Consider the following 27,401-nt stretch of genomic DNA (forward strand, 5'->3'; position numbering starts at 1 on the left):
TATACTGTATATATATAAACACGGTATATACATTGTATACAGGCGCCCACACACACTCGCGTGCGCGCGCGCTGTGATAGGCAGCAGCTCTCCCACCCCACCACCATGGATGGATATTAGAAATAAGGTTTGTTTGTGGTCATGTTTGTTTTGCTGAACTACAACCATAATCATTTTTTTTTAATTGGACATACGGTATTGGTCTTTTACACTCATCTTGAAAGTTTTGAGGTCGTAACTGGACACTCCACCCTCTTCGAATGCAGCAACTGACACCTCGGGTTTTCCAACCACTTCCGGGTTATCTCTCCCTGATCGCCCCGGAAAAGAAACTTCCAAAACAAAATCGAGAATCCGAAGATAAAGATAACCAGGGCGACGTTTGCTTCTGTAGACGCCGTCACGTATGCGTAATGTCAGAGGTCGTTACAAAATGAGGAAAATGAGATATGGCCTCTGACTGTCTCTTATCCACACTCCGAAACTCAGAAGGGTCAGTGGTGAGCCGAAAAGCAGGAGGAAATAAGAACATTTATGATTAACGTATCCGCCAGATGCAACTAGAAGAGGCGTTTTGATTTCATACACAGCGGTGCAATGAATTTTGTGTGAACGCTGTAAGAGTGGGACGCGCTCAAAACAGGTAAATATCCCCACCTATATTTTTACTCAGAACAAGATACATTCCTGCATTTATTTCTTTGTTTCTATTTTCAAGATGTTGATGTCAGTAGTTGTAGTGTAAACCGGCCTGGTCTTCTTGTCAATGACCTCTTCAATACTGCGGTGAGCGCAGCTTCCACTCGCAAAATTAAAGTCAAGGAAGCCAACCGTCGATCGTTACCGTAAAGCACTGGTAATGTGCTCGCGGAGTTGGCCACTTTTCAAATAAAAGATGTCCAACTAAATGCACGTCAGTTGTCTGGATTTCACGTGTTCTAAAAGAACTTCTTACCGGTCAAGCAACGATGGGTTGACCTCGGGTGAATGAAAACTGCCTCAGAATATCACCAAGAAATATGGGGGTGAAAAGGTGAAGCATGAAGAGACCGGATGGGTTCGTGGAAAGCAAAAAGGGACGTGCGAGAGTTGTGGCAAGGAGATGTCGGTGGGGAATCTCTCAAGGCATTAAAGATAGTCATGCCGGGTGTGGGACCCGGGGGTGGGGGTCCTTGATGGGGACTGACTGCCCAGGAGGTGGAAGAGGATTTTGTTTTCAGTGCTGTGTTTTTTCCAGAGTCAAGATTGAGGACTTGTTTATGTCGAGGTGGGGTTTGATTCGGAATGTGATGATGATTTTGGACTGGACGGAAAGGTTGTCAATGAGTAAGTTGCTCATGAGGTCAAGGTTGAATCCGGCTTTTTCATTGATGGGGTATACAGCTGCCATTTTGAGGGAGGAATTGTCAATTTTGGTGGCAACGTGAGAGATGGTGGGAACAGTACTTTATGAAGGAATATGAGATGGGATCCAGTCAGCAGTTGAAGGATTTCATTGTTAAGATGTTTTTGGTTCGTTCAGCATTGGATAACTGGTGTCAATTTGGGGGGCAGAGTGATCGGAGGGTCAGAGGCAGGTAAGAAGGGAAGGAAGGTGGGTTAGGTACTTAATGAAATGTAGATGTTGATTTTGAATTGAAAGAATGATACAAATGAATGCTATTTGTCGATGACAAAAGATGTTAAAATGTTCAACGAGATTGGTTAAATTCGGATAAAATCCAATACTGTTTCTTTGGCTGATATCGGATAGGGACACCCTCAATTACGGCTGGCGAAATATATAATTGAATTGCTTTCTGAGTGAAGTATAATTATTGATTATGACCGCTGTCAAAACCTGCTTTCAGATTTAATTACAAGGCAACCAATTTCTTTGGCAAGCAGTAAAGTCAGGAAGAAAAAAAGAAAAAAAATGATTTCTGTCTCAGTTTTAACACAGGGGGAGAAATGGCTTTCTTGGACAATCCAGCTATTATTCTGGCCCACATCAGACAGTCACATGTGACCAGTGATGACACAGGAATGTGTGAAATGGTGCTTATCGACCAGGATGTGGATCTGGAGAAATGTCATCTGGCTCAAGTACCTGGCAACAGCTATGAGTCAATGTTAGGTTCCTTCAATGAGGGGTTTGGGACCTCAACAGACAACCACACTTGTGACCTGTCCCAGTCTATGGACATCACCTCCAGCTGGGACTTTGGCATCCGTCGACGCTCCAACACAGGTACATTTATTTTCATCGATCACCTGATTTGCAGTGCAGGGTTTTTGTGAGGCTTTTCTTGCACTAATGGATGAAAGGACACAACACAAATCATACATTGCACGGTTTGATGTGTTTGTGTAACCCATCTAGGACCATTTAAATTTTTCATTGACAGTGTGTAGTCCCTTGAAGTGATCCCAGATTACAATTGAAGTAGGCTAAAGATAAATAAAAGACTACTGATAAAAATTGCTCTGCTCTGAGGCCTTGATAAATTTGGTTTCAGAAGCTCATAGCTCAGATACTATAAATATTATGTTCTACCTGACAGAGTATGCATCTAGAAATGTTATATTCAATGAATCATTGAATAATCCTAGATATATTTGGCCTAGTTTGTGAAAACATCTCCAAAGCTTCATAGGGATTACAATGACATGCAGACCAAATTGTGTGCTGTTGAAGGTTGCACTTGGGCAATGCTTGCATTTTCATTTTACAGTGAGACCTCAACTTACAAACACCTCAACTTACAAACTTTTTGTCTTACAAACGTCAAATTCATGAAAATTAAACCTTATAATAAGCACTATTTTCATAATACACACCCACCACGGCTGGCGGAGTGATCTTCGGCGGAAGCACACGACCGAACAGCACCAGAGGTTAAGTTACCAACAGTCCTTATGGAAGGTGACTCTCCTTCCATAAGCCATCAAAGACCATCAAAAAGGTAAATAAAACTTTATTTTACAGCACAGTTTATTTCTTTAATTACAGTCGTCATGTAATGCGTCTCTCTTTCCAAACAGCAATTCCCTTTGACCTTCGACCTCCAACGCCAAGTGACTTTATGATACAATGCAGTGTATTTCTTTCATTACAATACAATAGCACATTTATTATACATAGAATAAGGTATGTTGTGTGTAGTTTTAAGGCTTATTTAGTTGAAAAGTATATTTTATGGAAACCCGGGAACGGATTATTCCCATTTTAATGGTTTCCTATGGGAATTATTTTTTTGAGATACACACTTTTCACCTTACGGACTCTGTCTGGGAACCAATTAAGTTCGTAAGTTGAGGTCTCACTGTACTATATTTCATAAATATTGTCAAATAGTGAGGTAAGTACTATGGATTACAATTGACAAGTTGCTGCACTTTTATGGTATTTCTCAACTTTGTGGTGTGCATATTTCAATGATAACTAAATTGTCCCAAAGTGTGAGTGTTGGTGGTTGTTCATCTATGTGTGCCTTGCGATTGGCTGGCAACCAGCGGCTAGTTCAAAGCTAACAGTCTTGAACTTCGGTTTTATAATGCACAGTGATTTAAAATTGTACATGCAAATCAGTGTTGTTGTAAAATCCAATTTATTCTATTTTAAGGATCTGGCAATGGTAAAATCCCACTTTTCTCAACGGCACTTTTAAATAATAAATCCACAGGTGTCAAACTCCTGTCCTGAAGGACCGCTGTCTTGCATGTTTTCCATTTCTCCCTGTTGTATCACATTCAAATGAACAGGATCGATCTTGGGCTTCTGCAGAGTTTACTGGCGAGCTTGTCATTTGAATCAGGGGTGTTGCAACAGAGAGAAATGGACAACACGCAGGGTGGTGGCCCTTGAAGACAAGGGTTTGACATCTATGGCCGGTAGACTGTATCCGGATACTGGGTATTAATACAGATTTGCTGTGTGTGTGCAATCTGCACTTAAAATTAGCACGAGTACATCTTTTAGGGTTATAAATCTTTTAAATGTGATTGTTTTTAATGACACTTTTTTTGACGTGCATGTTGGTGGGGATTTCAATTAGTTTACCATCATATTTGGGAAATGATTGCTTGAAAACGTTTTACCCAACTAGCACTTTATGGTGTTGTGGTGTGATGTCATTGAGTTAAACAATTTTTTTTTCTGTGGTGGAGGGGTGTTTATTTTTTTGGATCATTAAATTGATTTAGGGTTGGAGAATTTAAAGGTTGACGAAATGTTTACGTTGGGCACTCCTGATTCTCATGGTAAAATTGGTGAAAAAATGGTAAAGATGTGCATTTCTGGTCAAAAAACTGCAATCCTTTGAAACAGGGATTAAGAATTGATATGTTGTGGCTGTTTTATTAGGGCTCCAACAAGATAGCCATGAGAAAACCGGGGCTGCTGGTAAGATAAGAGGGATAGTCCAATTTGAAGGGGAAGTCAAGTGAAAGATTTTCTTTACAATAATCTGGTATATGCACCTTTACTCGTCTGAATGTAGTATTCCGACTAATATTGCGTTAATGGAATATTTAAATCTTGCAGAAAAATCAATTTGGTGCCCGCAACACCTCACCATAATGTGTTACAATCAGATACCTAATACACATCATCTGGCTACTCTCAATGTGAAGGAGCAGCGGCTCTACTCCAAACCCCTCCCAGATGAACAGACTTCTCACCTCATTTCTCTCCACTCTGTGGAATAAAAATTAACTCCGGGCACTTGTACCTAGAATGTTGATCTCTCTGTCACAACCCACAGTTTGTGACCATTAGTGAAGGTAGTAACCAAAACCACAACCAGATTTCCTTAGAGGGAGCACATAAAATGCCAACCACAAGCATTGTCTTAGACTTAGACAGTACTTGCAATACATCTTCTTTGTACACAACCAAATTGAATGTGGTATAGTGAAGCAAAGTGTGAAGTTTTCTTATTCCCTTGCTACTTCGGGATATATTAGTAAAAAACAGGTCACTGGATTAATACAAATCATTGTTTCCAATTGCATTATGACATTGAACCTCAATTTTCCGATGCACCCGATGTCATCGCGGACACATTACAATGCAATCGCCATATCCGACAAATGTGTTGCCGTATCGCTTTGATCGGCTGCCAAATTTCAAAGGAAAGAAAAATGAAAAGACGCAAAGGAAAGAACACCGAGCTTCATTGTAGATATCCACAGTTTGCCTTTTAAAGGTGGCAGTTGTGTTCCTGACTGGCTTATTCAACAAGATCTTAGATAATAATAATAATACATTACATTTTAAGTGTCTTTCAAAGCTGTCAAGGACACTTTACAGTCACAGATAAGCATATGTGCTATAACAAATAAAATACAATCACACTATTATTATTAGAATTATTTTTAAGAACAGGGGAGATGTGCAGAGTTGTAGTAACTACAGTGGAATAAAGTTGATGAGCCATCCAATGAAACAATGGGAAAGAGTAGTTGAAGCTAGACTAAGAGCAAAAGTGAACATTTGTGAGCAGCAGTATGGCTTCATGCCGAAAAAGAGTACGACAGATGCAGTGTTTGCTTTAAGAATGCTGATAGAGAAGTACAGAGAAGGTCAGAAGGAATTGCATTGTGTCTTTGTAGATCTGGAGAAAACGTATGACAGGGTGCCCAGAGAAGAGCTGTGGCATTGCATGAGGAAGTCTGGAGTGACGGAAAAGTATGTCAGAGCGGTGCAAGACATGTATCATGACTGTAAGACAGTTGTGAGGTGTGCTGTCGCTGTGACGGAGGAATTCAAGGTGGAGGTGGGACTCCATCAGGGGTCAGCTCTAAGCCCCTTCTTGTTTGCTATGGTGATGGACAGGCTGACAGACGATGTTAGACAAGAATCTCCTTGGACCATGAGAAACTAGAGAGGTGGAGGTATGCCCTGGAAAGGGGAGGAATGAAGATCAGTCGCAAGACGGACTATATGTGTGGAAATGAGAGGGACCCAAGTAGAAGAGTGATGTTACAGGGAGAAGAGATAAAGAAGGTGGAGGGTTTTAAATACTTGGGGTCAATTGTCCAGAGCAATGGAGAGTGTGGAAAAGAGGTGAAGAAGCGTGTCCAGGCAGGCTGGTGTATAATACAGTGGTGGGACCAGCCATGATGTTTGGACTGGAGACAGTGCCACTGAAGAAAAGACAGGAAGCAGAGCTGGAGGTAGCAGAGATGAAGATGTTGAGGTTTTCTTTGGGAGTGACCAGGTTGGATAGAATCACGAATGAGTACATTAGAGGGACAACTCATATTAGAGGCTTTGGAGAGAAAGTCAGAGACGACAGACTGAGATGGTTTGGACATATCCAGATGAGAGAGAGTGACTATATTGGGAGAAGGATGCTGAGTCATGAACTGCCAGGCAGGAGACCGAGAGGAAGACCGAAGAGGAGGTTTATGGATGTGGTCAGAGAGGACATGAAGGTAGCTGGTGTGAGAGAAGAGGTTAATATTATTTATTTATTTATGAGTGTTGACCATATCTTATAAATTTGGTTCCACTTCACAATTGTGTCTCACACTAATGTTGATTCATCACCCCCCAAAATAATAAAATAATCCTATTTTATATCTGCGTTTTGAACCTGAAATCTGGCAAAAGCTCATAAAGTTCAAGTATCCGTCCATCCATCCATCCATCCATCCATCCATCCATCCATCCATCCATCCATTTTCTACCGCTTATTCAGGGCCGGATTCCGGGGGCAGCATCTAGAGCAGACACGCTCTCTCAAATCCACTTAATCCAGCGCTTCCCGGGGGCTCCCAAGGCGTTCCAAGGCCAGCTGGGTGGCATTGTCGCTCCAACGTGTCCTGGGCTGTCCGGTGGATGCATCTTTCCGGTGGACGTGCCCGGAAGGATGCATCCTGATCAAATACCCGAGCCACCTCAACTGGATCCTCTCGATGTGGACGAGGAGCGGCTCCACTCTGAGCCCCTCCCGAATGACCTTCTCACCTTATCTCTAAGGGAGAACCCTGCAGATAGAAGTCATTTCGGCCGCTTGTATGCAAGATCTCATTCTTTCCGTCATGATCCGTTGCAAATGGGCTAATACCTTCGTAATGCACTCTATTTTTGTAAAGATATTTTTTGAACTTTACTTCCCCTAATGTTCATTATTGTTCATTTTGTCTGATAGCACATTTCCTTAATTTACACAAATGCCTGTTTTGTTTTGTTTTTCAAAACATTGAAGAGACTTTTTTTTACCATTTTGAATCTTTAATTGTTTGTAATTGTGCTTCTTATTTCAGCCCAAAGACTTGAAAGACTGAGGAAAGAGCGTCAAAACCAAATCAAATGTAAAAATATTCAGTGGAAAGAAAGATCATCATCTCAATCAGGTAAGTAATACCAGTTATGCCAGTATTATTTTGACCTTTAAGTCTTTCTCAAGTATGTTTTTGTGCAATCACATTTCACCATTTAAATAAATTACTGTAAATAGTTCATTTTGCCATTAAATAGTTTTACAATTGTAATAAATGACATAGTACTATTAAATTATAAGACAGGGGATCCTTTATTCCACAGGTGTGAAAGTCAAGGCCCGCGGGCCAAATCCGGCCCGCCACATCATTTTTTTTGGCCCGCGAAAGCAAATCAAACTTGTTAAATTCCATGATGATTGCTAAAATCTGAGCCAAAACTTCATATTTTTGGATGTCAACCACAATAAAAGTCATTATTCTTGACCTCAGATTTGAAAACAAGTTATTCATTAATTTGCCGTGTGCTCTATATGTAATATTTGAAGGGATTTAAACATTCTAATGGGTTCCCCAAATTCATAACGGCCCTCGAGAGGAAACCATAACTACAATGTGGCCCGCGGCAAAAAATGACTTTGACACCTCTGCTTTATTCAATTCAGAGAACATGTGTTCGATATCCGGCCTTACTGTGGAGTTTGCCTGGGTGGGGTTTCTCCGGGTTTTTCAGTTTCCTTCCACATTCCAAAAACATGCATGGCAAGCTGATTGAACACTCCAAATTGTCCCTAGATGTGTGAGTGTGACAGTGGATGGTTGTTCCTTTTTATGTGCCCTGCGATTGGCTAGCAACTGGTTCAGGGTGTCTGTCAGAGATGTTCGATCGGACACTGTGGTCAAAGACTCCAACCCAGAAAGATTGTCTTTACTGCCGGCAGGAGACGTAGCCATTCATGACAGACGTCTGAATTCTGCAGCCCTCTTCCAAGCTATTTATTGAGAGTACGTGCAAATTAAAGTGATGCATTAGTAAAACATAGTTTTCTTGATTATAATACAATGCCTCTGGACGTTCTGAGCACCAACAGCTATAAGCAATAAAACATAGACATTTTAATTGGTTGTCTTTTCCATGAACTGGTACATTTGTAACCTGGCTAATGAGCTCTTCCTGTGAGGGAGTTCCAAGGCCAGAGCTCCTAGATGAAGGTTGACAGTCTGTTTCACTCAGATTTACTGTGGCCATCTGCGCCTTGACTGTGGGTCTATTGTTTGGTTGGCCAGCTAAGCATGGGAATTTTAAATATGATAACTTCTTATTCTCTATCAATGTCCCCCGCCTATTGCCTGATGGCAGCTGGGATTGGCTCCAGGACCACCCATGACCCTTGTGAGACTAAAGTGAATCGGACAATTAATGTATGGTTCCAGCTAAGGAGAACATAGGGGAACACAAGTTTGAAAATGTTGTTGGGTTAAGGGCTTACTAACTGATAAGAATAAGTAGAAATGAAATAACATTGTATGTTTTAGAATGTGTATATAACTAGTTCTAACAATGTGTTCTGTGCAAATGACCTTAGAATTTTCAACATGGTGAACTAATTGCCATACATATATATTCATATGCATTATTTTAAAAGTATTTCTGTTGATTTGGTTTTACTTTCTGTTTAGTGGAGGATCTGGGGTCCTTTTTTGAAAAACGCGACTTTAAAGATAAAATGCGGTTGACGTGTGTGAAATCTACTCTTTCACTTCGGCTGGAGCAATGTCCCCAGCAGCTCAACAACCCCTTCAATGAATACTCCAAATTTGATGGCAAGGTGAGTTCTACAGCTTATTTTTTTAAATTGGAAATCAGACTATACTCGATGAAAATTTCAGACTGTTTTGAAAATCATTTGTGTTCTCAGGACCACAAGTCTTTCGTTTCACTATTACAATGATTAATGGAACTGTAGTGTAGGAAAGTTAGCTTTTTTCCTCAAAATTCCAAACGGCTATTGTATTGTAATGTACTGTATTTTCCAGTGTATAAAACGCAGCTAAAAGCCTTCATTTTCTTCAAAAAATGACCTTGAGCCTTATACGCAGGTGCGGCTTATATGTGAAGTAATATTGAGCCACAACACATCTCGCACCTACTGTCAACAGTCAGACTCCGTTTTGTCCTGGAGAAGAAGTATTGCATAACCCCAGCCTCCTTTCCATCCTCATCCTTCTTGACCTTACGGCTGCCTTCAACACCATCAACCACTCCATTCTACTCTCTCGCCTGCAATCTCGAAGCATCACTGACAGTCATCAACTTGCTTTGCTCGTATCTTTCAGACAGGAAACAATTCATACACATCAACAACTGATTTTCCTAGACTGCTCCACTGCCCAAGGTTCCCCCCAGGGTTCTGTGATTTGTCCTCTTCTCTTCATTCTCAACCTTCTACCCTTCAGCCAAATCATTCGTCGTCATGGTCTCCAGTTCCATAGCTACGCTGATGACGTCCAATTCTACAGCTCTCCTATGCAAACCAATTTACTCGCTCTTCACTGCACTAAATCTCAACTTCTAATAATTGGTCCCTCACCCTAACTACCTCCAACTCAACTCCTCTCACTGTCGCAACCTTGGTGTCCTTTTTGATCATCGCGTCTCTTGCGACCAACACATCACCCAAATTATGAATATGATTCAAATAGTTCTGAAGAGGATAGCATACATGTTTGCAATCGATTAAAGAATTTATTCCGTGTCATTTTGAGGCATCTGGACTGCAATGTCGGGTCCCAGAAAAGAGGCACAAAATGGCGACCTCCTGTGGCCACCTCCGTTTCCACAGGCTGATAAATTCCTAATATGGAGCTTGGATGCCCTCTTCTGGCGGCTTTTGGGTGCAACACAAGGTTTTCAGAACAAACAAGTACAGCAAAATACATTGACGTGATGGAAGGACTGCTACAATGTGTTCATTCCTCCTTGACATCCCCGTAGCCAGACTCAGAACCTGGGCGGACCAAGCCTATAGCCGCCCCCACGCTCTGGAACGCTCTACCACAACATATCCGCAACTCTATCGACCTCCAATCCTTCAAATCAGCGCTTAAAACTCACCTGTTCCGCAATGCTTTAAAAACATTTCAGTCTGTTTTACCCATGGTTCCGTTTGTTCATTTAGATATATTTTGATGGTAATTATGTATGCTTGTCTTCAGGTGTACATTGTATTTTGCATTTTAAGCTCTTGTAAAGTGTCTTTGAGTGCGATGAAAAGCGCTTTCAAATAAAATTTATTATTATTATTTATTATTATTATTATACAGTGAGACCTCAACTTACAAACACCTTATCTTACAAACTTTTCATCTTACAAACGTCAAATTTATGAAAATTAAACGTTATAATAAGCACTATTTTCATAATACACACCCACCACGGCTGGCGGAGTGATCTTTGGCGGAAGCACACGACCGAACAGCATCAGAGGTTAAGTTACCAACAGTCCTTGTGGAAGGTGACTCTCCTTCCATAAGCCATCAACAACCATCAAAAAGGTAAATAAAACTTTATTTCTTTAATTACAGTCGTCATGTAATGCGCCTCTCTTTCCAAACAGCAATTGCCTTTGACCTTCGACCTCCAACGCCATTCCATCAAGCCATAAATGACCATCACAAATGTAAATAAAGTGACTTTATGATACAATGCAGTGTATTTCTTTCATTACAATACAATAGCACATTTATTATACATAGAATAAGGTATGTTGTGTGTAGTTTTAAGGCTTATTTAGTTGAAAAGTATCTTTTATGGAAACCCGGGAACGGATTATTCCCATTTTAATGGTTTCCTATGGGAATTTTTTTTTTTGAGATACACACTTTTCGCCTTACACACTCTGTCTGGGAACCAATTAAGTTCATAAGTTGAGGTCTCACTGTATTTGGAAACTTTTTTCATTCATTGAAGGTGCACCTTATAGTCCGGTGCGGATATATGGAAAACGTTTGAAAATAGACCATTCATTGGTGCTGCGCCTTATACTACGATGCGCCTTATACACTGGAAAATACGGGAATGTAAAACTGTTTTTAATGACTAAATTTAGCTATTTTAGCTTTTTATCAGGTGCGGTGGGTAGTCTAGAAAATTTGTAGTTAAGACTGTCTTCACCAGTTGCGTGGTTTGTGTGACAAGTAAAAAGAAATGCAATTAATGTTTCTGTATTTTCTGTGCCTTGTGAATCCACCACCTTGTTCAAGGGCCATATTGGCACAACAGCGACAAAAAAGATAGATGTGTACCTCTCAATGCAAATGGGTCAGGAAAAAGTTCATCCTATGGCAGTAGTAACCATTGCTAATGCCCGGGTTCATGATCTCATTGGGCTTATCTGTTGGCAATACACAAGTGATGCACGAGAACCCAAACTCAAGTATGTATAAACATTTCAATGAACATTTTCACATTCACCAAAATTGTTTCAACCTCTTGACTAATGTTCACTCTGTCGGCAGTGAGAATGTGAACGCTTACTGCCTTCACATTGCAGAAGATGATGGTGAGGTGGACACAGATTTCCCTCCTCTGGACTCCAATGAGCCAATCCACAAATTTGGTTTCAGCACTCTTGCATTGGTGGAGAAGTACACCTCACCTGGACTTGGTTCACGACAATCATTGTTTGTCAGAATGTAAGTGACAATTCATTTATAAAGTTCTCAGATCCAATATGGCATCCTAAGGCTTTCTTAATTAAAGTAAATAAACTAAAGACACTTTTTTATTTTGAAGGGTCTGGAACGAATTAATTTGAAATTACATTCGTTTTGATGAGGGAATTTAAAGTAATTTTAAATGCCAAGGGACAAACGAGTGTTCTTGTATTGGAAATGGCATAAATTATATTTTACTGTATTTTTATTTAATCTCTGTCCTAATGAGTGGGGATAATACAGTAAAGTCTCGTTATATCGATATCGGTAATATCGATAGTACTGCTTATTGCGATACTATTTCTGTGAATGCAAGGAGAAAATTTACATGCCGCAGGATCGGATATATCGATAGTCCGGTTATATCGATATTTTTTCCGACTCCCGAGAATATCGATAAGAGACTTTACTGTATAATATTGCAATATTGACTCCCTCCCTATTTTCAAGGCTCACCTCAAAACCCACTTGTTTAAAATTGCTTTCAATGTCTAGTTCTATCTGCTATTTTATTATGTATCATTTTACTTCTGGTTTTATTGTTATGTGCTTTGTTTTATTGTTTTTATTGTAAAGTGTCCTTGGGTGTTTTGAAAGGCGCTTGAAATAAAATGTATTATTATTATATAGAAATCTAGATCATTTTCCCTTCCTTATCCATTATAGAAATGCTGCTCAGGGTTTTTCATTAATCCCCGTGGACAGTCTGAAAGTAACCATGAAGGAAATTCTTCACAAAGCACTCAAGAAGAGGAAAGGATCACAAAAAGGATCAGGTAATTTCACCAAGTGAACTTCAGCCAGCAAAGTTTTTTCAAAGGCAATAACATTTTTGTTCAAGGTCACAGACTTTCACCAAATATTTTCCCGATATTCGCATACTTGCCAACTACAGTAAAGTCTCGTTATATCGATATCGGATATATCGATAGTCCCGGTTATATCGATACTATTTCTATGCACGCACGGAGAAAATTACATGCAAACAGGGTCGGATATATCGATAGTCCCGGTTATATCGATATTTTTTCGGACTCCCTTGAATATCGATATGAGACTTTACTGTACTTCGGTTTTGCCGGAAAACCTGTGGTTTTCAATATCCCATTCTGGTTACGGTTTAATAATGAAAATTACAGTTTCCAATAAAAACAATAAGGTCAAAAATGTCAAAATACTTTCACTTGCATTTAAAACACGAGAACAGGCGATCGGCAAAGTACCTTCCTTTAGTTAAATTGGACAACCGACGCCTCCGGACAAGTTGTGTCCATAAAATCACTTCAAATGACTTCTACTGAGTGTATTTTACAAAGATTCCACCGCATGTAGCTATATTTTACGTTTTAACACACGCGCTGAATATTCAGGAAGTCTTGTTTTTGAGTTGGTGACGATACCTACCGTGACGTCACGGTAGGTATTGTTTGTCACTGACCGAGAAAGCGATACACAATGCATTTTGGGTACTTTGTTTGGGCTGAAAACTTTGTGATGATCCGTGTTGATGACGAAATTAGAAGGAAAACACATAAATAACGCGGTGGTGAATTGTTGTGTGTTGCATCAAGACTACTATTTGATACGAGCTGACAGAAATTCCCAGGAGACAAATCAGCCCATTTCCAACTGAGGTTGTGCGCCATCTTGTGCATTTTCTGGGCGCTACATTGGAGTCCAGACGGCTCGAATTGATACGGGAGGACTTCTTTAATCGATTGCAAACATTTATGCTTTCCTCTTCAGAACTATTTGAATCATATTCATCACTGGATGAGTAACAAGAAAGCATCTTCTCCGAATTTGACCTTTCTGAAGCCATTGTTTTGATTCTGGAGCAAGGCAGTTTGTGAAGGAGTATCCTAGCATGACGTCACGAACAACGGGTCGGGACTTTCTGAATCTCCCCACTTCCGAACTCATTTTGTGGCAGTTTTGGGACACTTTAAGTCATTTTTATTGGTGTTTTGCATTTAACTAAAAGTATCAGCCTGCGTGTTTTGGGTATTTTAAATGCTACAAAACGTTTTTCTGACATCAGTTAGGAAACAAAAAAATGGTGTCGGTTGTCCTTTAAATGTTTTCTTTTCACTGGGCCATCAATAATTAAGTTTAACTGTCATCCTCAACAGGTCCTCTGTATCGTTTGGAGAAGCAAACTGACCCAAATGTCGCAGTAGATCTAGATTCCACTCTTGAAAACCAGAGCACTCTTGAGTTTTGCCTCGTCAGAGAAAACAGTAAGTCTTTCCAGACTCTTTCTCAATGTATTTATTTATTTTACTCACTCCATTTCATCCCCAGCTGTGAATGTGAATGGTTGTTCGTTTCTGTGTGCCCTTTGATTGGCTTGCAACCAGTTCAGATTGTCCCCTGCCGACTGCCGAAAGAAAGCTAGTATGGGCACCCCCCGCGACCCATGTGATGATAAATCGATTCAGAAAATGAATGAATGAATACATATAGTATGACTATACAGTGATACCTTGGCTTACGAACTTAATTGGTTCCCAGACAGAGCGTGTAAGGCGAAAAGTGTATATCCCAAAAATTAATTTCCCATAGGAAACCATTAAAATGAGAATAATCCATCTCCAGGTCCCCATAAAACATAATTTTCTACTTTCTAATTTTCTAAGCCTTAAAACTACACAAAATATACCTATATTTTTTATGTATAATAAATGTGCTATGGTATTATAATTAAAGAAATAAACTGTACTATATCATAAAGTTGTTTTATTTACCTTTGTGATGGTCGTTGATGGCTTGATGGAATGGATAGCTTTTTGCATAAAGTGTCTCGAGGAGCTCTGGGTTGTACATCTTGTGATAATGCAACAGCAACAGATGCAAGCAGACACACTAAAAACATCATTAATAGCTTACTTGTCTTTTCATTTCAAATTGAACTGATGGCTAGTGTGGGTTATTTATGGAGCCTGATTGATGGGAATTTTAACCTTGCGGTCTACACTCTGCCTTTGAACTGTCAAAGTTGAAACGAGTCCACATTTCAGTTTTCTATCCATTTTGTCACTCTCTCTCTGTCGTCTGCATGTCTCTTTAATGTTTAAACCACCTCCCCTCACTGTTGCGTTCTTGACCAATCACGTGGCTTTAACTGAAGACTGGGGGCGGGGAATAGAGGACAAAAAAAATGTCGGCAGCCATTTTCTATTTTGGCTAATGGCTTCACTCTCTCTCTGTCTGTAAACCCCCCACCCCGACTGCTGCGTTCTTGACCAATCACGTGGCTTTAATCGACGACTGGGGGCGGGGAATAGAGGACCAAAACAAGCCGGCTGCCATTTTCTTTTAGGAGAACGGGCTCGTTCGCGAACGACACATCAGTCATTGTGGCAGCTCCGTGTGTATCCCGAAAAAGTAGTTTGTATGCCAAGTTAAAATGTTCATAAATTTAACATTCGTAAACCGAAAAGTTCGTAAGCCAAGGGGTTTGTAAACCAAGGTATCACTGTACAGTATATCAGTCAACAGAAAATAAAACAGATCGACTGTATGTGTCTGTCTGTCTGTCTGTCTGTCTGTCCTGCTGCTGTCTATCCATTGATCTTTGTAATGTGTCATATCTTAAAAATCTCCAGGTACCAGAGGGGAGGAGAGTTCGGAGGAAGACCCACCCATTGACATCACTTCAGTCCAAGATATGCTGAGCAGCCATCACTATAAATCCTTCAAGATTAGTATGATCCACAAGCTGCGTTTTACAACAGATGTTCAACTTGGTATGTCCTGCAGGCTGATATGTTTAACTCTAGTCTACATGTCTAGTCTATATGTTTAAGTCTAGTCAAGTCTACTTTGATATTTAATCGACCCATTTTTTTTATTCATATAGTGTTAGTTAATGTCAATATGTTGTTAGATGGCAAATTGTTCATTGACTGCTTTGGTAATGTCTGAACATTTTAACTGATTTGTTACAAGCTGTTTGTCTCAAATTGGGAGAGTGGCTCCCAGCCATTTTTGACTATTTTTTTTGAAGGCCAACAGGTAATTGTGTTCTGTAGCTATATAAGCATGGCACACATTATTGTCATTCTTTCATTAAGAAAAAAGGAACATTTCTATTGTTCTTGAGTAAGCAATAGTTGAACACTGGTAAATTTCTTGAAAATCCTGGTTTCCAAGAAAAATTCTGAGAAAAAGACCTTTTTGTGAAACGATGCATTTCAAGGAACACTTTCACCTTTATGCTGGGGGATTTGTAATACCTAATAAATAACCATACATAACACAAAAAGCAGTTTCTTGCAAGATAACCACCGCACTGATCCATGACCTATGCATGACGTTTGCATGGACTTTTCATGAATCGATGAAAAGGTTTCTTCAGCCGTCATCTGTACTTCTTTGAAAGTGTTGGACGTTTCGCTCCTCATACGAAAAGCTTCGTCAGAGAACTAAAGTTTTGCTGGTAGCTCTGACCCTATATATATCCCTTGGGTACAGAGGTGGCGGTGTCACACCTCTGCTTGGATCAGTCCCTGCTCGAAGGTTGGGGGGGAGCAGTTGACTACTCCATGAAGCTAATCTGATTACTTATTTTGTGCTGTCTGATTATGTCCTATGACTGGTCCTGATTGCCCAATTTGCACTGGTATCACCTCATCAGCATGACTAAGCCTACGTGGTAACGATCTGAGAAGTCTGTTGTAAGCACGATCCAAATTAAACCTCAAACCACCATGGTGATTTAGAGAAGGGTCTGGCCACCCACCTCTGTACATTGGGGATATATATTCAGGGCCAGAGCTACCAGCACAGCTTTAGTTCACTGACAAAGCTTTTCGGATGAGGAGCGAACCGTCCAACACTTTTTCACATCTCCTGTACAACTGAGAGCTTATAGACTTTTCATGAATGTTGAACTTTATGTGTGTGTGTGTGTGTGTGTGTGTGTGTGTGTGTGTGTGTGTGTGTGTGTGTGTGTGTGTGTGTGTGTGTGTGTGTGTGTGTGTGTGTGTGTGTGTGTGTGTGTGTGTGTGTGAATAATAATGACATGCATTGAAATGGTGACAATTTACATCCTTAAGCACTCATGGCTTGGATTGCATTAGTCTTTAACATAAAATAAAAAAAAAACAATTAAATGACAATTCTTCACTTTACTTTCAGGTATTTCAGGTGAAAAGGTAGAAATTGACCCTGTCACCAATCAGAAGGCCAGCACAAAGTTTTGGATTCGACAGAAACCCATTTCTATCGATTCGGACCATCTATGTGCCTGTGATCTTGTCGAAGAAAGAAGTCCCAGTAAGTGCAATACAATGCATATAATAATAATAATAATAATAATAATAATAATAATAATAATAATAATAATAATAATAATAATAATAATAAATACATGTAATTTACAAGCGCAGAACACTTTACAATTACAAGTACTATGAACACCACTTACACTTGCTTTCTTTGGTGCTATGATTAGGGGCTGATGCACGATGCAAACACAACAGTACGATATTACAACGTTCTCACCAAACATGTCTGCGTTTTCAAAAAATCTTGATTGAACAATACATCTGTGCTGTATGTCATACATATTAGCATATTTGACAATAAAGCTGACTTCGACTTGACTTTGAAATCCATCTGCTAACAATGGACGCCGCACGAGGAAGCGTCTCACCAAACACGACTGTTTTTTTTTTAATCTTTATTGAACAATACTAAAATGTCTGCTCACAATGTAACGCTACATGAGGATCACAGTCAGATTTGCATGGATCTCAGCCAGACACATCTGCTTTTTTAAAGCGTAATTGAACAATACAAACAACGGCGACTCATAATGCAACGCTACACGAGGCACAAGAGGACATGACGTATAAGAACGTGACGTGTGGCCTCAGTTTGGATGAAAAGCGAAATTCGGTTGTATACCGGGGCATTAAAAAAAAAAAAACTTTTTGGTTGAAAACCGAATTGAACGAGAACCGAGACGTTCAAATACCGAGGTTTGACTGTATGTAAGGTATACTTCCTCATTCAAGCCATTCACGATCTAGCAAACCAATTGTGTGGCTTATCCATCCATCCATGTTTTGCTGTGAGTAGAAACCAGGTTATGGACAGCAAAACTTCTGATGTCGCAAATATCACCAGTGTCTCGGCATTCACCGAATGACTGATAATTCTTTTAACATACTGAGCTTCCTCTGTTTGCCTCTTCCAGACCATGCAATCTTCAAGATCACTTATATGAGCAACCATGACTACAAACCTCTCTATTTTGAGTCTGATTCTACCACAGTCAATGAAATTGTTTTAAAGGTGAGTTTTTGATGGAAAATAAGAAGTTATTATATGTAAAAGTTTCATGGTGTTATATGCTAAATCAACACTTGTAACTCAATGCACAATTGAAGCACAGAAAACCTGGGATCAATCAGGTCTACAGCTTGTTAAACTGTCATCTTCATCTACAAGAGCAGAATTTAGGACTTGGGAAACTCCTTATCACAGGAAGAGGTCATGAGCCAGTTTACAAACTTATCAGTTCATGGAAAACACAATGTTTTAATGCTGACAGCTGTTGGTGCTCAGAATGTCCAGAGGTGTGGTATTATAATCAAGAAAACTGTTTTACTAATGTATCACTTTAATTTGCATGTACTCTCAATAAATAGCTTGGCAGAGGGCCGCAGAATTTAGACGTATGCCATGGATGACTATGTTTCCTGCCAGCAGTAGGGACAATCTTTCTGGTTCCGAGTCGCTGTCCACAGTGTCATATCTCTGACAGTTTTTAACTGTCCGATGTCTATACTGTACCTTTAACTAACGAAGAGACCTTACGAACATTAGATTTGCGAGAATATAATCTTGGCATACGAACTTGAATAATTAAATTTTCTTGAAATGCTTTTTAACCACAGGTAAACTACATCCTCGAGTCACGAGCCAGCACCACACGCGCTGATTATTTTGCCCAGAAGCAGAGGAAGATCAACCGTCGGACAAGTTTCAGTTTCCAGAAGGACAGGAAGGCCGGCCAATAGAAAGACTATATTTCTGCAGCCATTATTCTGTAGTCTGACACACAGAGAGCCTCACAGAGACTTTTCAATAGAAATTCATAGAATGAACTCAACAAACACTAATTGGACAGCTATACAGATTAGAAGATAGAAGGATTAAGTCAAATGTTCCAACAGACCACAAAATAGCGATATACATAAATTCTTTTTTTTTTTTTTTTTTTTTTTGGGGGGGGGGGGGGGGTTGGCAATCAGTCACTTGGTCGAACTGGTGCTTACACGCCAGAGGCCCACAATTCAAGTTCTGCTGGGTATAACCCTTGAGGTCCAGCACTTGTTTTGTCTGCATGCATTTGATCGGCTTTTGTCATGTGCAGCAGACACAAAATTATACAGCAGAATTTATTGTACAGTGATACCTCGGTTTACGAACCCCTTGGCTTACAAACTTTTCAGTTTACAAACGTTAAATTTATGAACATTTTACCTTGGCATACAAACTTTACCTTGGCATACGAACTTTTTTCATACACAGAGCTGCCTCAATGAGTGATGTGTCGTTCGCGAACAAGCCCCTTCTTCTAACAACAAAATGGCAGCCAACTGTTTTTGTCCTGTATTCCCCGCCCCCAGTCTTCGGTTAAAGCCACGTGATTGGTCAAGAACGCAGCAGTGAGGGGAGGTGGTTTAAACATTAGATAGGCAGACGACAGTGAGAGAGTTTCAACTTTGATAGGTCAAAGGCAGAGTGTAGACTGCAAGGTTAAAATATCCCATCAATCAGGCTCCACAAACAACCCGCACAAGCCATCTGTACACTTGATGCAAAAAGCTATCAACCCCGCTAAACAGAACTCAATTGATGAGGAACTAGGTAAAATGATAGCAGAGAAAGCACCTACAAGGGATCATTCCTCAAGATGGTAAAAGAAGATTACGTTCCTCATCAAGTGTTTAACGCTGAGGAAACCGGACACTCCATTCCATCAAGCCATCAATGACCATCACAAAGGTAAATAAAATGACTTTATTATATAGTACAGTTTTTTTCTTTAATTATAATGCAATAGCACATTTATTATACATAAAATAAGATATGTTGTGCAGGTTTAAGGATTAGAAAATTAGAAAGTAGGAAATTATGTTTTATGGGGACCTGGGAACGGATTATTCTCATTTTAATGGTTTCCTATGGGAAATTAATTTTTGGGATACACACTTTCACCTTACACACTGTCTGGGAACAAATTAAGTTCGTAAGCCAAGGTATTACTGTATATTTTTGGTCTTCATTTTTTTTTGCCTTTTAACTTCCCATCAAAAGCAACCATTTCGACAGAAGTCGTCAATACATTATTTTATTCAGCTGAAAGAGTAAACGAAACTCATACGTTGTAAAGAAAAGACAGCTGAATATTGCTTGACAGGTCGTGATTCTCCTGATATATCCTTGTTCTTCAACAGCAGCAGTCCATTTGGATCCAAAATGAGATTAAAACTTAATTTTAGTTTTGGATTATTTGTTTATTTACAAAAATACATATTTGGTGGTGGGTGATCTATGAAGGTGCCACTTGAAGAGAATGAAGGGAATGATCTGAGAAATGTACGGTTCCACACATGGTGTTCATCAACAGGCAGTCCCATTTGGAGATTAGTTCACCTTTTTGGGTTTCTGATTCTTCCAAAGGACGACGGCAGTAAAGGCTCCTGCGGAGCGGAAAGATATGGCATTCATTTTAAAATATTACCAGTGTTTGAAATAACGTCTGCCCGGAGGCCCAGACGTACAACTTTTACGTCGGGCATAAAACTTTCAAAACGTCTCAGCCCGGGCGGCTGACAACTTCTTCAAGAAAAAAAAAAGATTTTTTTTTTCTTCAATCAAACGTTTGTTTTATTCAATAAAGCAAAAGCTACAAGCAAACCGCTACAAGCCACGTGGACTCCTCTTTCTAAGCGCCTTTCAAAACTTTCAAGTAGTCTTTACAGTCACGGTATAGTCCGAAGCACGAAACAGGCTTCTGATTGGCTGACGTGCCGAGTATGCAACTTGCCAAACGAACGTTCGTTTGCATACTCTGCACGGCAGCCAACCAGAAGCCTGTTTCGTGCTTCGGACTGTACTGTGACTGTAAAGTGTACTTGAGTTTTGAAAGGCGCTTAGAAAGAGGAGTTCACGTCGCTTGTAGCAGGCAACGCAAACATTGCATTGCGCACCATGACGACAAACGACAACTGGAGCTAAATCATCAGCAAGGGATATTTACCATAAATTAAGCAAGGGAGCATTTGTGGTAGGTACTTCCTTAATTTAGAAAAATCCATTATACTTCGCACAATGTTTTTTTTTGCGATTAGTCGTCTTATTGTGTTTCAAGTTGTGAAAAATTGGGCAGGCAACTTTTCAGAGTTGTCTGCCCGGGTATCCGCTAACTTTTTGTCATGAGTTTCAGACACTGAAGTATGGCGTCTTACCTATACAGAGGAGCAGTAGGACAGCCGCGATACCAGGCAGAATGACAGAGTATTCCCGTGGTAGAAAATATTTGTGTAATACATGATCACTGTCCGTGAAAGGCTGTGAAATGGCAAGATATGAAACATTTCAGTTCAAAAGATGACACGAGTAATAGTGGCCACAACTCAAACAAATTTGAACTGAGATCATTTGTGCAAAAAAATTATCTATGAAGGATATTTGGAAAACAAAAATTTAATTGGGATTACTTTTACCTGCAAATTGTAATTCAGAGGCAAATGTATTTTTTTCAGATATCATCCTCCCAAGCATTTCTTTCAACAAACACAAGTAATGAATTAATCTGTTTTACAATAAACAATCCACTTTGCTTTATGCAAATGATTTGGTTGGATATGTTAGACTTGGGCTAAAAATAAGGAATATGCAACATAATACAGGTAACATCCAATTTACGACCGGGTTCCGTTCTGACAAAACGGTCGTAAGTCAAACGGTCATAAGTCGAAATGCATTCAAATTGGCCAACTCGAGGTTTATACAACAGCATAGGATACAATATCAATCTGTTGTTTTTAAGCAAGGTTTTCTATTGAATACTATTATATACCAAACTGATTACAGTTCATTAATAAATCTTATAACTTTTAGTGTCATTTTTATCATTTTATATTCCGTATTATCGATTTTTATTACTGTATAACTGTACCTGTAATATATACAAAACAATTTACTGTACAGTTGATTTATAAATGTTAGTTACCATTTAATATCATTTATTATCATTTATTATTTATCATTTTATATTTCATATTATCGATTTTTCTTACTGTATTATAATAATAATAATAATGTTTCATTTATAAGCGCCTTTCAAAACTCTCAAGGTCACTTTACAGTCACAGAAGTAATTCTGTGGGTGAGCAGCGCCAGCCACATGCGCCAACGTTCACTCAACCCGGAAGTAACTTAAAAAGATAGAAAGCTAGCTAGCTAATAGACAGCTAATGGATAGCGAGCTAGATAGTTGATAGATAGCCAACCAGCTAGATATAACTGTACCTGTAATGTATACAAAATTGTTTACTGCACAATTCATTTATGAATGTTTTACTTACCTTTTAATGTCATTTTTATCATTTCATATTTCATATTACTGTATAACTGTACCTGAAATGTATACAAAACAGGTGTGGAATTCAAAAAAGGGTCTGGTGGTCGTAAGTACAGGTGGTCGTAACTCGCGCCGGTCGTAAATCGGATGTTACCTGTATACTGTTTAGCTACCTAGCATGTTACTGACCACTGACACATTCAAAAACAAGTGTGGATTAAATAGAAGTGAGCAAGTCATCATTTAAAATTAGATGACAATATTGTAAAAATATCTTTCGTTTTATCACTTCAACTTTTCATGAACCCAAAGCCCTGGACTGCACTTCTTCAACCTTATTAATTATCAGACTCTATATAAAACAAGTATACAAGTACATACACAGATCTAAAAAAAATCCGACCAATCAACTAAAGTGAAGCATTTTACCCTCAAAACTTGAGCCTTTGCAATTTGAAAAGTGCATTCAACTACAGTGATACCTTGGCTTACGAACTTAATTGGTTCCCAGACAGAGTGTGTAAGGCGAAAAAGTGTGCATCCCAAACATTAATTTCCCATAGGAAACCATGAAAGGACAACCGACGTCTCCGGACAAGTTGTGTCCATAATTTGTAAAATGGCTTCAAATGACTTCTGCTGAGCGTATTTTACAAAGATTCCACCGCATATAGCTATATTTTACGTTTTAAGACTTGCGCTGAATATTCAGGAAGTCTTGTTTTTGAGTTGGTGATGTGTCCGTACGTGACGTCACTAAAGGACCCCCCCCCCCCGACCGACAAAAAGACACATTGTAGCAGTCCTTCAACACGTCAATGTATTTTGCTGTACTGTTTGTCTGAAAACCTTGATGTTGCACCCAAAAGCTGCCAGAAGAGGGCGTCCAAGCTCTATGGAAGGAATTTATCAGCCTGTGGAAACAGGCTGATTCATTCCTCACGGGAGCTGGTCGCCATTTTTAGGTGCGACATCCCCCCCTCCGCCCGTTTGCCTCAAAATGACACGGAAAAAAATCTTTAATCGATTGCAAACTTGTATGCTTTCCTCATCAGAACTATTTGAATCATATTCATAACTGGATGTGTAACAAGAAAGCATATTCTCCGAATCTGACACCATCGTTTTGATTTTTCAGCAATGCAAGACGTCTTGGCACTTTCTGAAAATGCCCAATTCGCAGCTCAATTTTTTTGCAGATTTTGGACAGTCAATAAAAAAGTCATTTTTATTGGTGTTTTGCATTTGAATAAAAATATCATACTGCGTGTTTTGGGTATTTTAGATGCTATAAAACGTTTTTCTGATGTCAGTTAAGAAACAAAAAAGTGATGTTGGTTGTCCTTTAAAATGAGAATAATCCGTTCCCAGGTCCCCATAAAACATAATTTTCTACTTTCTAATTTTCTAAGCCTTAAAACTACACAAAATACACCTTATTTTATGTATAATAAAGGTGCTATGGTATTATAATTAAATAAATAAACTGTACTATATAATAAAGTCATTTTATTTAGCTTTGTGATGGCTTGATGGAATGGAGTGGCCGGTTTCCTCAACATTAAACATTTGATGAGGAACATAACCTTCTTCTTTCACCATCTTGAGGAATCATCCCTTGTAGGTGTTTTCTCTGTGATCATTTAATCTAGTTCCTCATCAATTGTGTTCTGTTTAGCTGGGTTGATAGTGTACAGATGGCTTGTGCAGGTTGTTAGTGGAGCATGATTGATGGGATATTTTAACCTTGCAGTCTACACTCTGCCTTTGAACTATCAAAGTTGAAACTCTTACTGTCGTCTGCCTGTCTCTAATGTTTAAACCCCCCCCTCACTGCTGCGTTCTTGACCAATCATGTGGCTTTAACCGAAGACTGGGGGCGGGGAATAGAGGACAAAAACAGCCGGCTGCCATTTTGTTGTTAGAAGAACGGGCTCGTTCGCGAACGACACATCACTCATTGAGGCAGCTCCGTGTACGAAAAAAGTTCATATGCCCAGGTAAAATTTTCATAAATGTAACGTTCGTAAACCGAAAAGTTCGTAAGCCAAGGGGTTCGTAAACCGAGGTATCACTGTACTTTGATTTGAATACAACTTATTGCTAACCGCAGCACGAGATAGTCTCTGGCAGAGAAGAACTGTTGGTTACATTAAACTAGAGTACATACACATCTTGCACTGAAGCAAAATGGAAGCGTTGAAACCTACCAGAACAATGACCCACACTGAATAGTAAGTAAACAGCATGAGGCTGATGACAATAAGACACATGCCTGCTGTTTGATCCACTCCGGTAGCCTAGAAGCAAAGTTGCACAGTATTTAGAATGTGGAATGGTGTAGAACAGTGACTAATAGTGTTGTGATACATTCATATGGGTTGAATTCTTGTTTCGTGATGCTGTGAATGGTTGTTTGTTTATATTGTGTGGCCCAAGACAGACTGGTGAGAAGTTCAAGGTGTCATTTGGTTTTTGACCCAAGTCAGTTGTGACTTTGTACAGGATAAATAAGTAAGTAGTATTAAAATGAATGGCCAAATGGTGTCACATGGGTGTCAAAAATGTTGTTGCAGGCCATATTGTTGTTACACTTTCCCTCAAAGGGTTCTTCATGGTTGTGAAACCATATCAATGATTTGGTATTATAGCCAACACGGCGGTAGTCAAGTGGTTAGCAAAATAAAACATGTGATCTGTATCACAGTGATCTGGTTGGATATCTGGGGTGCTCGAGTTTCCCCCAGTGTGGATTTGGTCCAAGGATATTGAATATTTTCTGATGTAGAACTTTTTAAAAATTGACGAACAATATCAATAAGCTTTCACTTTTCAGAGGCCTTTTATGCCAAAATAAGACATCAGATTTGTATCAGAGTGGTCTGGTTGGATAGCTGGCGTGCTCTAGTTTCCCCCAGTGTTGATTATGTCCAGGGACATCGAATATTTTCCGATTTAGCAGTTTTTAAAAATTGACAAACAATATAAATGTTTTCACTTTTCAGAGGCCTTCCTTCTATGCCAAAATAAAACATCGGATCTGTATCAGAGTGATCTGGTTGGAATGCTGGGGTGCTCTAGTTTCCCCCAGTGTTCATTTGGTCCAGGGACATCAAATATTTTCCCATTTAGAAGTTTTTTAAAAAATGATGAAGAATAACGTCAGCATGCACTCAACTATGATGGTATTTATTTTACTTTTATCATTACTTTTTCCAACTCCACTTGAGAACACATCTTGGCACTGTTCTGAGAGTTCTTATTCTTCCTAGGTGAACGTGATCCTTACCCGACAGCCAAGAAACCGCTTGTTTTACATAGTTTTGGTTTATTTACATCCAAACCACTGCGGGGCATGCACTCGTTGTGACGCTTTTATTTTGAAGGTGGCCCACGCCGCTCGCTCGCCGCAGACTACCGTAATGCAGTGTTGTCCATCGGAGTGGCGGCTCACTTGACTTCGATTTTGCGAGGGGAGGCTGACTTGACCGCAGTAAAAATTAGGCGGATGCAACTAGGAGCGGCACGCCACAACACTATGTCAAATAAGACGTGATCGAAAACCCCGTTTTCAAAGAAAGACTTCCACATGTAAACTGTAGGTAAGGACAAAGTACAAAATACATCCCTGTTCGTGTCACGGGCTGGTCGCATATTGCACAAAATTACGAGTCCATTAGTCTTAAGAAGTCAGTACTGCAGTTATCATTAATACAAGGCCACACATCATTGCATCATGTTCAGAAGTCACAAGATTAACCCCAATATTTTGTACATGCACTCAATAAACAATGTGGTCCACGGATTTACTAAAATGTCGAGAAAACAACCAGACGCCAAAGTTGTCGCCGATCATGAGTTTGTCTCAACAAATACATTCCAACAGAGCATACACCAAACTAGGCGATTATTATTATTATTATTATTATTATTATTATTATTAACTCTAAAAGCCACAACAGACATTAATTCAACTCATTCAATTTCAAAGGGAAACAAAACACACGACCAAAAACTAAAGGCGAAGATTCCATGTCATGTTTTATAGACTTGCCAAAAAAGCATGTATTCCACGAACAAACATGGAGCCATCTTATTGTCGGGTGACATGCAAATGTAACATAAAAAACGTTATAAGCCCGTGTTAAATCGTCTTCGTTTTCTTACCATTTTCCTGACAGGTATTGTTTTCGGAAGCTTCCCGGTAGTCTTCTTCGGCTTCGAAAATCAGTCCGTTGAGACATGGTTGTCATGTCTGCTACCCTCTTGTGGACAATACTCATCATTTTTGTGTTGGAAAATAATGTCCGTCTTAATGCATGTACTGTACTTGTCTTAACAGGAAAAACAAAACAAAAACGGGACAACTAATCTATTGGACACCAGACACATGACTTCCTATTTTGAACTTTAGGGTATGAATGGATAAACCTAAAATACTCACTCATCTAATAATAAACCAGAAGAATTCTGGACTATTTGAAGTGTGTGGAGAAGTTTCTGAGGGACACTAAGGAGAAGTGAATTGCAATAGTCAATCCGGCAGGTGACAAGACTATGAACAAGGATAGCAGTGGTGTGATTGGTGAGAGACAGGCGAAGACGATTGGCGAGGCATGGAGGGCCACTGTCCTGCCTGTTTTCCATCTGCAACACACCTGATTCATATGATCAGATCATCAGCCACATTAAACCGGCCCTGATGATTTGAATCAGGTGCGTTGTTCCTGGGAGAGGTAGAAAACAGGCAGGACAGCAGGCCCTTGAGGAGCGATTTGGACACCCCTGATCTTCATTTTACTTTGTCTTTCTTGGAGAATTGTGAGTTGTAAAATTAGGACTAGTCAATCAACATTTAGGTTCGTCCCAA

The 27,401-nt window shown here is 39.6% G+C and overlaps 2 protein-coding genes across 2 annotated transcripts; one reads left to right on the plus strand and one right to left on the minus strand.

The window, feature by feature from the left end:
* The first annotated feature begins 337 nt into the window (after positions 1-337).
* On the plus strand, positions 338-20,443 carry mapkap1 (MAPK associated protein 1). The gene is made up of 12 exons (XM_089020621.1): positions 338-643; positions 1,932-2,230; positions 7,255-7,344; positions 8,890-9,038; positions 11,473-11,645; positions 11,728-11,904; positions 12,592-12,701; positions 14,058-14,165; positions 15,534-15,674; positions 17,068-17,205; positions 18,131-18,228; positions 18,834-20,443. Exons 2-12 carry the CDS (start codon positions 1,951-1,953, stop codon positions 18,954-18,956), a joined length of 1,587 nt encoding a protein of 528 aa, XP_088876747.1. The 5' UTR covers positions 338-643; positions 1,932-1,950; the 3' UTR covers positions 18,957-20,443.
* dpm2 (dolichyl-phosphate mannosyltransferase subunit 2, regulatory) lies at positions 19,170-26,754 on the minus strand. Its single transcript, XM_089020622.1, has 4 exons — positions 26,699-26,754; positions 24,742-24,831; positions 21,414-21,516; positions 19,170-20,645 (listed from the first exon to the last, which is right to left on the minus strand). Exons 1-4 carry the CDS (start codon positions 26,699-26,701, stop codon positions 20,590-20,592), a joined length of 252 nt encoding a protein of 83 aa, XP_088876748.1. The 5' UTR covers positions 26,702-26,754; the 3' UTR covers positions 19,170-20,589.
* Positions 26,755-27,401: the final 647 nt, after the last annotated feature.

The sequence above is a fragment of the Hippocampus bargibanti genome, linkage group LG18 (assembly GCF_051943395.1).
Source record: "Hippocampus bargibanti isolate YZ-2025 linkage group LG18, ASM5194339v1, whole genome shotgun sequence".
In the NCBI taxonomy this organism is placed as follows: Eukaryota; Metazoa; Chordata; class Actinopteri; order Syngnathiformes; family Syngnathidae; genus Hippocampus; species Hippocampus bargibanti.

Bases quoted from the DNA above. Each gene is read 5' to 3' on its own strand.
- mapkap1 (XM_089020621.1), top strand. From the start codon at position 1,951: ATGGCTTTCTTGGACAATCCAGCTATTATTCTGGCCCACATCAGACAG. The intron at 12,702-14,057 runs GTAATTTCACCA...CATCCTCAACAG, and splicing joins AGGATCACAAAAAGGATCAG to GTCCTCTGTATCGTTTGGAG. The intron at 18,229-18,833 runs GTGAGTTTTTGA...TTTTAACCACAG, and splicing joins TCAATGAAATTGTTTTAAAG to GTAAACTACATCCTCGAGTC.
- dpm2 (XM_089020622.1), bottom strand. The intron at 21,517-24,741 runs GTAGGTTTCAAC...GCCATTTCACAG, and splicing joins CAGTGTGGGTCATTGTTCTG to CCTTTCACGGACAGTGATCA. The intron at 20,646-21,413 runs GTAAGACGCCAT...TCCGCTCCGCAG, and splicing joins CCTACTGCTCCTCTGTATAG to GAGCCTTTACTGCCGTCGTC.